Source organism: Callorhinchus milii, unplaced genomic scaffold, assembly GCF_018977255.1.
Source record: "Callorhinchus milii isolate IMCB2004 unplaced genomic scaffold, IMCB_Cmil_1.0 Scaffold20, whole genome shotgun sequence".
Taxonomy (NCBI): Eukaryota; Metazoa; Chordata; class Chondrichthyes; order Chimaeriformes; family Callorhinchidae; genus Callorhinchus; species Callorhinchus milii.
This window is the reverse complement of record NW_024704761.1, coordinates 10,789,468-10,801,792: the sequence shown is the minus strand read 5'-3', so window position 1 is coordinate 10,801,792 and position 12,325 is coordinate 10,789,468. Positions and strand designations below refer to the sequence as shown.

The following is a 12,325-nucleotide window of genomic DNA, read 5'->3' as shown; positions in this document are numbered from 1 at the left end:
CTTCAGCTCCCGCACATCATTTGTCTTGGTAAATCTGCGATACCAAATTGGTCAAATCTTGGTGCATAGAAAAAGATATTAAAATTAATGGCCTTGTTTTTTAAGTAACAGATATAGTGATGACTACAGTGACTTTCTTCACGCGAACTTTGGGTTAATTTGGGGCCATTTACAGGTTGGAATATATTTTTGATTGGCAATAAGAATCTTTGTGCTTCAATCATCCTTCATTCTCTTTTTTGGCCTTTCTTCAAAAGCAGAATAATGCCTATCGATCTATCTTCACTGAAGGGAAATAAAATTGATTTGAATTATTTTTTTTCATGATTTTCGTGTTTCATGAAAGGGTTGCATCTGATTTTTATGTCAAATTCTATCAATTTTAAAATGTAGATTTATATATTACCCAAACGTTTAAAAGGAATCTTATCTGACAAAGAATGTATCTGAGACCTTAGATGCCTATTTGATGACAACTTTTAAAAACGTGGTGGACGGGTATTTGAGGAGGACGGGTTTGCAGGGTTATGGGGAAAGGGCCGGGGAGTGGGATTGACATGTGAGATGGCACAGACTCGATGGGCCGAATGACCTCTTCTTGTGCTGTACGATTCTATGATTCTGTGATCTATGATTCTATGCCTCAAAAAGCAGTGACTTTGAACGTGGAACTTTGCCTGCCCACAAAGCTCAGAATTTTTGGAAAATTCTGTCTTCATTCCAGAAGCGAGTTTATCGAGTTCTTAGAAAGAACTGGTTTTCACATTAAGCTTGAATTTAAAAATTTCCAAAATTCTGCACCATCTTAAATGGTAAAACAACAGCCGGAAACCTAAGATCATTTGGACATCAGATGATATGAATAATGATAATAATAATAAAGTGCCTATTAATGTTGAATACTTGAACCTTAAAGAATTTTTGGTCTATATTTTTACACAGATCCCGTAACGTTTTGTTTGTGTTACAGTGTTTCACAGTTTAAACTATTGCAATATTGAATTCCAGTGGTATCGGGGCTTTTCAATAGTGTTTCTGCAGAGGTAGCCTTGACTCCTCACATCTGAGAGTGCTGGGGGGATGGGGGAAGGGGGTCACGACCAAAGTGAGCTCGCTACCCGCAAGCTTGGGCACTTGATAGATTTGGTTGCGTTGTACCTCACACTGCGTGAGGAAACATCCCAGATGCTCATCTATACACTGGAGTCACGGTGCATTTTGCTAAATGGAGGCTCCATCTGCTTCAGTGGGGAACTGAGAAGAGAGAGAGACTCCTTTGCTACTGCCTTCTCCTTCCAAAGGTCAAGCTGAGTTAATTTGATGGAACTGGAGCATTGTATACCTTCTTCCCAATGTCTCATTGTGCGCAAAGCCATGGTTACTACTCTGCTTATCACGAGACCAAAGAGCAGGCAGATAGATAGATGCTCATAATTCATGGCGATTTTCAACCTTTTGAGGAGCGCTGATTAAGAGTTCCTCGTGTCTTGTTATCATCTGTGTGTGTCTCGGCTTTTAAACCTGCAACCTGGATTCAGCAACTTGAGTCTCTCATTTAAAGCTATGTACTGCACAATAACTCCTGAGTGGTTTGTGACATTTGCTCTTAGGATCTTCACCAATCCCTCTCGCTAAACGAACGGGTTGCAGTGCGGATGTTTGGCATCGGGGTCTGTTCTTCCCAAACGCCATGTTTTTTTGTTTGCAGAGAAATGGCAGGTACTGCAAATGATGCAGCACCTTGGGGAAGAAGGGGCAGCTGTTCATATTATTTGTGATCTCTGTGCTTGAATTTCTCCTTGGCCGTTCCTCACAATACTCGTTCACACTGTTCCACGGCACATTGTTTCTACATGTGCCAGTGTATCCGATGTTCAAAAAATCACAGTGGTACTTAAAAAGGAGCACAATACACGCACTCTGTGCTTTCATATTCAACTATTCAATCACAGGGCAGAAGCGGAGGAAGAAAGCAAATTATTTGACAGTCCTTTAGAAATGTGTTCCTTCACAGCACAAGGTTTTGAAACTTGACAATGACAATTTTAAAAAGATCAGTGTTGTAAAAAAAATTGTGATGGTATTCAAGATGTATTTGCAGGAGTGGCACTGGTGAGCGTGGTGACATCACACACATGACTGCTTACAAACAAACCAACCTCAGTGTTGGTAAATCACTCACTCAGCAATGACTTATCAATTTTTAGTAGAATTAGGTTTCTCAATGCCAGTCTTTGGGTTAAATATTCACCTAATTACTTAAAAATAACTGACATCTCTTGTGTCACTCTCACCACCCAAAATAATTTGTAGCATTTCGCTCACAAATCCTACACTTTACAGTATATTCTGTGAAGCGCTTTGAGGAGTCTCGAGAACATGATATATCAAATGCAAGGATGATTATTGTTAAAATCTGTATCAGATACTGCAGCATACTTAGTGATGTGCAAAGGGCAGAACGCCTCTTCACAAAGGAACCCTTTTTCCCTCCCATCAAATAACTGAGAACAGGTGCGTTCAAGGTTCCAGCTGCCGTTTAATGAAATACATAATTAAGTAGAAAGGGAGTTTTCTTCCAGTGTCCAGGCCAAGATTAATTGATCATTTGTCTCGTGCCTTTTTATGGGACAGGGTGATGCAAAATGGCTGTTACGTTTGCCTACAAAAGTCACTGCACATGACAGTGATTATTTGTAAAGCGCTTTGAGACATTTTGACATGAATGGCACTATAAAACACAATTTTTATTTTAAGATACAATCTGACAAAGTATTATAATCCCTTTTGCATCCTGAAATACAGAGGAGACATTGATTCTTTACAGTAATGTTATGATCTGAACCTCCTGAGTAGCTGTCAGTTAACAGTGCCTGCAAGGAAGCTACACCTGAGATATTTTTCTTCGCTTTCCAAAGCTGTCATTAAAAGATCAGGATGAAGAATGTGAATCAGCCTGGCAGAATGCCACGCCTACAATCCTCACTGAAATTAAACCGAAAAGTCAATCCAGCTTGAATGACCTCGGCTGCAGCAAGGCCTGACAGGAATTACTGATGTTTTGGGTGTGTGTTCTCTCAATATGGTTCTCCTATCTCATCCTGCCCAGCACCCGTCAAGCCCCACATCAGTCAGACTTTATTCTGTAATGCCCTTTTACCTTGCCTGGCTCCACTTTTTATCTTAATCAATATTTGTGCTTTTAAATCTCTTCACATCATCCTGACCTCAGACACGCCTTCTATTCGGTCAAAGACTCTCAATTCCCGTTTGTAGAAAGCGTTATCCCGCTGCACACATTACACCAGTTACCCATCTCAATTACAGACTTGAATACTCTACAGATGGAACGGGAAGGAAGGGATTTAAAAACGAATCCACTGTAGACCTGAATGATAAGTGCACAGTCCTGAACCTCCTTTGAGTGCTAATCTGTACGTGCAGCAGTTAGCAGATGATCCCCAGTAACTACGGGTTAGTGTCACTATCGGAAGAATGTGATAAGAACAGTAATGGGGTTCTGGGATCAGGAGACCATTGTTGGTGTGTGGATCCTGTGTGAATATATGGAGTTGCCCTGGGAATAGCTTCCTCAAAAAGTCCTTTAGAAAAAACAAGAATTGTGACACTGTGTATAAATGCATTTTTTCCAGGTACATCACTGGAATTGTTCTGTACCCACGTAGAATTGGAATTTCGTTGCCAAAAACAAGTACAGACCAACCCATTTCTGCCCGCTATGCACGTTAGGTCAATTAAGTGATGTGAGCAGGACCTCCTGCCCAGTAAGCCAGCCGAACAACATTGGAAGTGTAACAACAAAAAATGACATTTATATTTAGCGCCCTTCATGCAGGGTGGCGTTTGACAGTGGGGCAGTCTGACAAAGAGCCAGGGAGAGAGAGTGCGGGGAGGTGTCTGCAAGCACAGTTAAAAAGTTAGGTCTTTAGGCGGGATTTAAGCGTACCACATTTCTAAGATAGTGTGGGACCATTGTGCAACCTTACTATAAACTGACAAAGTTAGAACACCATAGTGCATTGTAACTGGGTCAACCAAAATGGTTTTATCATCATAACTGCCGACACAAAAAAGCATAGGTTATAGCGTAAACTTTCAGCTTTCTTTTAGTTATTGCCTCGAAGGTCAAAAGTTTTTCCCAGCTCAGAGGGCAGGCAGCTTCATACATGAAGATCCCCACCTGAACACAAAGGAAGAAAGTCAGAACAAGTTCTTCTCTTGAGTTCTCCTCTGGCCGTCTCACTTTCACTCACATCCCAAGCTTTAATATTACCATTTATATAAAGGGCTTTGTAAACAGAAAAAAAATGTTTAAGGCAAAATAATCTTATTGTGCAGAGGAGAGGCACGCTTGTACTTATTGTAGACCAAGTAATGGACACTAAAGAGAGATTACAAGGCAAAAATCTGATGAAGGGGTTCAGGTGCTATTTAGACTGGGAGCAAAGGTGGTACTTAACATTCTCTTCTGCTGTGGCGAATGCAACCAGAATATCCCAAAGAACATTTACTGAGGAATTGAGCATCAGTCCAGCAGACTGGGTGGTTTTACAAGAGGTTTCTTTGTTAACCCCATGGTAAAGTCAATGTGTCTGTTCAGCACATTAATAGTTGCCAGTTTTCTGTTGTTTTCTCTTCAGAAGTATGATAGACAGCACAATATCTGCAATAATTGAGCCCTTCATTCTAGATATACCATATGTATATCTTTCCTCTATCTCTCTTATTGTTCTCTCTTTTGTTTCTTTAGCTCCCTTTTTTTTCTGCCTTTCTAATAATAATAATAACCCTTGCATTTGAAACAGCGCCTTATCATGTCTTCGAGATGTTTCAAAGCGCTTCACAGGATATACTGTAAAGTGAATTGACTGTATTTCTAATTATGTAAATATGTGTGTGTGTGTGTGTCTGTATCCCTGCCTCGGTGTGGTGTGTTTCTGTCACTCTACTTCTCTAAACATGTGTACGTGGTTTGACCACCTGAAATTCTATACTTACCTGAATTAGATCTCTCCACCTCCAGCTGCTTGTTCACACTCGGGCAACCTCGCACGCAAATGCACAACTCAAATTATTTGCCAATGTTATAGGACAATTTCACTAAGTGGACATGTGATTATGCACATTCTACTGAAATAATTTTTCAGCCCTTGGCTTCAATTTGCAAGAATTCTTAAGCCCATAGAATTTTACAGATTGAATTGATCAGTGCATTTTTTTCCCAAAGTGTGGAGTCCTGCAGCATATTAGAGCACTCGCCTCGCAAGCGAGAGGACCTGGGTTCGATTCCCGGGCTGAGTCAAAATGTTAGCCAAGTTTCCTTACTCCATACACTCCTGTTTACATAGTAATAAGTAGGAACCTAGTTGCTGATCAAGTGGCATATTGCTTTTCTGGGAGTAATAATCCCTTTAAAAAAAATGTGGCCACTGAATCCATGACTGATTCATTTTACCCACTAAATATATGGTCAGTTCACTTTACAGTATATTCTGTGAAGCACTTTGAGATGTCTCGAAGCCGTGATAAGGCGCTATATCAAATGCAAAGATTATTTTTATAAATTATCACCAAGCAATAATTTAAACCCCCCCCGTATTTTAACCTACTTAATCACAACAAGATAGCGCTCGTGCAACTGTGAGGCTTTTCCACTGACTCATGCATTTAAGCTTATACAAATAGAACCTTGGGAAATAAGAGTACTGAAGGGTATCTGGAAAATAAGATTCAATTATTGACCATAATGTTAAAAAAGGTGAAAGGATCGACAGGTTATTAAAAATTAAACAAGAACAATTCTGGATCACCGTCAAGTGCCATGTCTCATTGCAAAGCTGCAGCAGAAGTAGTTATGTTAATGTGTTCACTTACCGGGGAGGACCAAAATATCTCATGATTATTAGCCTTATAATCTATGCCTTCATATTAAGAATTTCAAAATTCTTAATTCAGTCTGAATTTGGAAGCCATTTTCTACAATTCTTAAAAAGTCTCCTACGTTTATGTGGCTCCATGAACTGGAACCGTTCCACGAGGGAAATGTGAAGAATTTTGCAACAGGATCGGGCACTTGTTATTTCACACAATTTCTGGATTATTTCCACAAGTCGAAGAGTCAGTAATGAGAGGGTAAAATTTAAGATGATCACAAAGAATTAAAGGGGAGGTTAGAAAAAGAAAATCACAGAGGTTGATTGGAACATAGTATTTTCAGCTACAAATCGTTGTCAAACTAGAAATCCATCAATTCTTTTCATAGGGAATTAGATGCTAGTAAAGTAATATTAAAGGGTATGAGGAGCAAAGCAAGTGGGAGAGAGGGATTCAATTTGTTCATGTGGAGGATAACACCAGTGCAGACTTCATGGGCTGAATAGTCTAACATCCCAATAATTCTTTGAAATTATAATTATAGGCTTGATCAACGAGGCAAAGGTCGTTGATGGTTGAATGGAATTCATTTAGATTGGTATTCTGGAAGGACAAGATTAGATGGGATAAAGGAACTTCTTTATCCGAACTTCTCTGATGAACTGCATTTGGCAATTTAAAGAACTACTCAGAATTATCTATTGATTATATTTTTCTCTCTCTTTCTCTCAGCCCTCTCCATGGAGTCTCCTTTGCTGTAGCCTGCAGCGTGCCTGGGATAGCTTTACTGGCCCTTGGAGTGAATCCACTGACTGGAGCTTTGGGAGCCTTTAACATTTTCCTCTACACGTGCATCTACACGCCAATGAAGCGGCTGAGCATTGTCAACACATGGGTGGGATCCGTGGTTGGAGCCATCCCGCCAGTCATGGGCTGGACTGCAGCAACGGGTAGCATCACTGCAGGTGGGTCTGAGGGGCGACCTTCATTCACTGTGCATGGCAGACAGAAATCTATACATGACATGCCCAAGACGTCCTAATCTATACGTTACCAGTGCAGAACATTTTAGGATTTTCTCTCATGCGTAATCTCAGGATAGGCCAACAGGAGTCGAGAGGAAGTTAAAGCAAGCTGTTTCACACAGAGGATTGTTGGAACGTGGAATGTTTTGCTACATTGGCTATTGAAACTGAGACTATAACAGTAGTTTGTAAAGCGCCTTTCACGTCGGGAGGACGTTGCAAAGTGCTTGACATTATTGGCCTGATATCCAAGCTGAAGCAGGAGCTGAGGTGGGGAGGGGGAAAGATAACCGAAAGTGCAGTCAAGGTATTGAGATGGACCTTGAATTAGTTTTGAGAGAGGGAGCGTTTAAAACAATAAAACATTCAACAGCAGTTAAAAATATTTGAGTAGGAAGAATGTAAAGGGTATGGGGTAAGTGGAGGGAATTGGTTTAGTTAGCTCCAGTGGAGGAGTTAGCACCAGCTTCGGCTTAATCGTCAGAATGGCCTTTTTACGTTCTGTCATTTCGATGCTATGTAAGTCATCACTTTTGGTGTTTACACGATTGCCCTCTTTAGCAAAACTAGCAGCAAGTTTATATGGTTTCTATTAAATCCCTTGTATTTTTATGGTTATAAATAAAAATGGAAGTGTTTTCAGCAGAACAGAACTGCAGTGTTCCCTTAGAGCAATTTTCTGCCTACCACTCCTGCCTCAGACATCTTGTGCAGTTGAGATGAGCTTTCCACAGGGTAATTGGTGGCATTACCAATCCCGTCTTCCACAATCTGAGCTTGTGTGAGGATAGCGTAGTCACCCCATGAAATGGTGGCTGATTGTTTCTTAGCCTGCTGTTTACTGGATCAAAATTTAATTGAAACCCAGAATGAAATGCCAGTGATTTTCAGGTGAATTAAGCCTTTTGCGGCAATGTTTAAAGCAGTCCCAGCGCCCAAACTTCATTCCCATCATTGCGGGATCGTGCCTAGGGGAGCCAGGAAGACACAGATTAAAGGTTTCTGCCAACGAGCATGAGCCACCCAGCAAGTGGTCTGAGGTGGTCCCAATGGCCGCAAGATAGTCATTATCATTAATTGTTAATCAGATAAAGAGATTTCTCAGAGTGGGTGGTGTTTTAACAAATAACTTAACCAGGAAACAAACCTCAAACAGTGCACAGCCTTGGTGGCCTGAGAGCAGCAGCTTTTCTGCTCCTGTGGCGTCATTCGAAGCATCTATTTCCTCATGCCATATTAATGATAACTTTTCTTTTCATGACATTCCTGTCTATGGGGCTTAATATCAGGGTCCCCTAGCCCAGTGTTTCAGTTCCGGTGTAAAATCCTATCCAGAGCATTCACCTGTTTGTCTATCTCTTTCAACTGTTCATTGCCCTCTGTGAATTTCCTTTGTTTTTATTTCCCATTTAAACTCAGACCAAATTCCTCTCACTGCACAGCCTCGCACAGCTCTTAGTCTCCAAGCTTGTCTCCAATGTGACCCGCATTGCTGTGCATTAAACGGACCAAATGCATGTAAATTAAATTGAGGTTGGATTTCACTTGGTTTTCAGTCAACAACGGCTTCAATAACAACTTTGATTTATATTTTTGTATTTTTTTGTAAATATTTGTATTATATAGCGCCCGTCACACGGGGTAGCGCCCCAGAGCACTTGACACTGAGACCCTGTCTCAGTCCTTCACTTGAGACTTGTGTAACCTATGAGGTGTTCCTCACAGTGTTTTGTGCTCATTTAACATGGAGAGTTGGTGTTACATAAGGTATTTGTTAATGGCCCTGCAGTGGAGCAGCCTATTTATTGCAATGCCAATGCAGCAATGCTGCGGGTACTTGACACGCTCTGGCTACCAGCAGCTCTTTTCCAAGTGAAACTTGCAAGTACAACATGCAACCTAACTCCACTGGCCTTTTCCTAGACTGTAAGATAAACAGAGCAGCTCCAGAATCTGTCAGCCCTTCTGCCCAGATAGTAATGCATTTGCTAATGTAAACAGGGATAATTGTCTCTTATGCATCCTGCCACTTCTACGCTGGGAGACGTAAACAGGATACCACAGAGAAGATTTTTCATCCTGTGAGTGACAAGGACCGTTTTCATGGTGACCAAATTCTTTAAAGGTGGTCAGTTCGAGACCCACATCAGGCCTTGAGCTGGCACTCTAGGCTTACACTCCCGTGCAGTATTGGAATGTCCTACAGCAATGTTGGCTTATATTATTACTGTGACACAAAAAAAGAAAAGGAGTTTCTGCCAGCAAATCTCCAGATTAATTTGGTCATTCACCTCATGACTCTTTGTGGGACACAACTAGCACAAATGGTGGTCGTGTTTGAATTTTTTTAAAAAAGTCACTGAAACAGGGTAATGCAGTCCACATTCTAAGAAGCCTGTGTGAAGGAATGTCCCACCACCAACAGCCAGGCTTCCAGCCATTCTACCCCTAGCCCAGAGTATCTCCAACTCACTCCCTCCCTCCCTTCCTAACCCCCCATCTCGGCTCCCACTCTCCCCACCCCCCTTGGCTCCCCCTGTGTAGTGTTTGAGACGCCCCCGGATGTGAAAGGCACTATATAAACAGAAATTGTATTGTAACCAGTAGAAGATCAGAGATCACTGATACTGCTGGACTGACTTACCCTTCATTATAAATGTCCCAGCTCTGAACAGTACTGTTTTATAGCTAGGAGCAATAACATAGGATGAAAAGGTGACAAAAGAGGTCTGTATTCGGCCAGCAGGGAAAAGACTCTTGTATTTATGTATTCAACGAGGCGAGACTTTACCTGGTGATGTTATGAACAGATGTGTTATTTTGTTAATAAACAAAGCCCCAGATTGCCCCTGAAGAAAACAATTGCAGATTTGATAAGCATGAAGAAATGGGATTAAGGGCTTTAGAGAAAAGGCAATGTGCCATGATCTAATAAACTGATAAAACATGCTTGACGGACTGAATATCCTCCTCATTGCCTGTATCCCTAAAAGGGGAAAGTGATGGAGCCTCGCTTCACAATTCTGTATTTGTGGAGTCCTGTAGCTCAGTGGTTAGAGCACTCGCTTTGCAAGGGAGAGACCTAAGTTCAATTCCAGGCAGAGGGCGAAACCTTGGGCAAGTTTCCTTACTCCACACAGAGCCTAATAATAATCCCTCCAAAACCCAAAACAATAATAAATTGGTCATTTTCAATCTACGACTGTTTGTGGTACATTGCTGTGCGCAATTGGCTGCCGCGTTCGCCCACAAATATACAGTCAATTCACTTTACAGGGTGTTCTGTGAAGCGCTTTGGGACGTCCTCCTGACGTGAAAAGCGCTATATCAAATGCAAGAATTATTATTATTATTATTATTTGAATCAAGATTCTGTATCTATGTCAACTGTTTATGCGTTTAATATCTGTAAGGTGCTATGAATGTAACCAGGGTTGTGTGTTGAAGCCTTACACCCATATCCCCCTCTTGTTGTTAGGTGCCTTGCTGTTGGGTGGCATCCTGTACTGCTGGCAGTTCCCACACTTCAATGCTTTGAGCTGGAATCTACGAGAAGATTATTCTCGAGGAGGCTACTGCATGATGTCTGTCACTCACCCAGCGCTCTGCAAGCGTGTTGCGCTCCGTCACTGCCTTGGACTCATTGGGCTCTCGACACTGGCTCCCGTCCTCGATGTAACCACTTGGACTTTTCCGCTCATTTCCCTCCCTATCAACCTGTACATCAGCTACCTCGGCTATCGTTTTTACAGGAATCCCGACCGCAGCAGTGCGCGAAGCTTGTTCTTCTGCAGCCTCTGGCACCTGCCCATGCTGTTGCTGCTCATGTTAACTTGCAAAAAGTCTCTGGTCAGAAATGATCCTGTGCAAACAGAACATTAATTTTCTTTGGGGGAAACTTCACAAGTTGGGAAATATTATATTGGTGCACTGTTGCGTGATTTCATCCAACGAGACATTTCTGGGAATTGTCGGGACCTCCTGTGCGTGGCTCAGATATCTGAACCACACTTTGTGTCTTCAAATCCTATGTTGAGTGTCTTCGTGTCACGTTGTCTAGGACGACAGCATTCAAATGTCATTAATGTGTTTGAACATCAGGGAAACTTCTTGAGTGTTCAGCTTCTCAACGGTAACGTGGGGCTGATGTGCACAACATTCGATTCGTTGTGGTTCTTAAAACAAAATGGTAAAATATTTTGTTTGACTGATCCTCCGGAAGAGAAAATAACTCAGTGAGAGTTTCAGAAATTCGACTGCACTTACTAAAGCTTTCATCAAGTTTTGAATTCAGTGCTTTTTTTAAAATAAAAAGGAATACCTCAACTTGAAAGGTATCTCCAAGTGTGAGATTTCAGAGCTTGTACCAAGCATTCATTCTCCAACTGAAGAGTGTTTGACGCTTGATTGCACTGGAGTATTGTGATGATATTAAAGTTTTTTTTAACTATTGCTTTGAAATACAGTTTTAGCTTTTCATGTTCTGACCTCTTATTATATCAGAAATGCACCTCCTTATCCTCTCTTATCCTCTTAAGCACTCTAACATGTGGCAACACTGGATGCAGCCATCAATTCACAATGTTACAGAAAGCATGACCTCAATGAAAAGGAAATACACATCGGAAAGGGAATGTTATTTAAATTGCACTATTATAGTTTTACCTAAAAAGCAGGGTGACATTTTCAAAATTATGTGCCAGTATAAGAAAATAAAATTGCAATTGTGAAACGGTGAAGAAATTCTTCAGTTGTTATCCTTTTTCACAAACATCGAGTAATTGATGTTGAGTGTAGAAACCAGCCCTATTGTACATTAATCAAGTGTAACGCAATTTGATTTATATTGTCATAATGTTTTTTTTAAAACAAATTTCCACAATAAATATAAATGAACAGTATAATCTCACAATGTTCTGCTTTCTTGCAAAGTGGGACGTGGGAGGATCTTGGTGACTTGCAATACTGAGGTACTCAAAAGGTTCTGAAGCTTAATATCTTGGATTCGTTTTTCAAATTAAGGGCAAAAATGTATTGTTTGATGCACATTATTCCTGATGAGATTTTAGACTATTTGTAATGGTGTCTTTGAGACATTGACATAATAAGCATGGGAAAAAAAATCTTCTTTCCAACACGCTCCGACATACTAAGGCAATGCAATCTCTAGCTGACTCCCATCCCAGCCCAAACACTCATCCATGTTTTCTTCCCTCGCTGGACGCCCGAGCTGTACCCTCTATAACTGTTATACGAAACTCCATACCTTGTGTCCTCTCCTGCTTCACTCGCCGACTTCAAAATCCTCTCCTCCTGATCTTCAGTCCCTGCACGGTCTCACACATCCTTGTCTCTGATCCCATTCTACTCCATTTTCCTTCTCGGACCCTTCTCGCTGGTTTCTG

At 41.2% G+C, this 12,325-nt stretch overlaps 1 protein-coding gene across 2 annotated transcripts in view; it reads left to right on the top strand.

Moving 5' to 3' along the window:
- The window catches only part of LOC103175416 (protoheme IX farnesyltransferase, mitochondrial), a 51,223-nt gene extending 39,842 nt beyond the window's left edge, over positions 1-11,381 (top strand). For both annotated transcript variants that reach the window (XM_042342370.1, XM_007888446.2), the window contains 2 exons: positions 6,628-6,860; positions 10,399-11,381. In XM_042342370.1, coding sequence (XP_042198304.1) covers positions 6,628-6,860; positions 10,399-10,802 — 637 coding nt within the window. In that variant the 3' untranslated portion in view covers positions 10,803-11,381. The remainder of the gene's footprint in view (positions 1-6,627; positions 6,861-10,398) is intronic.
- The last annotated feature ends 944 nt before the right edge of the window (positions 11,382-12,325 follow it).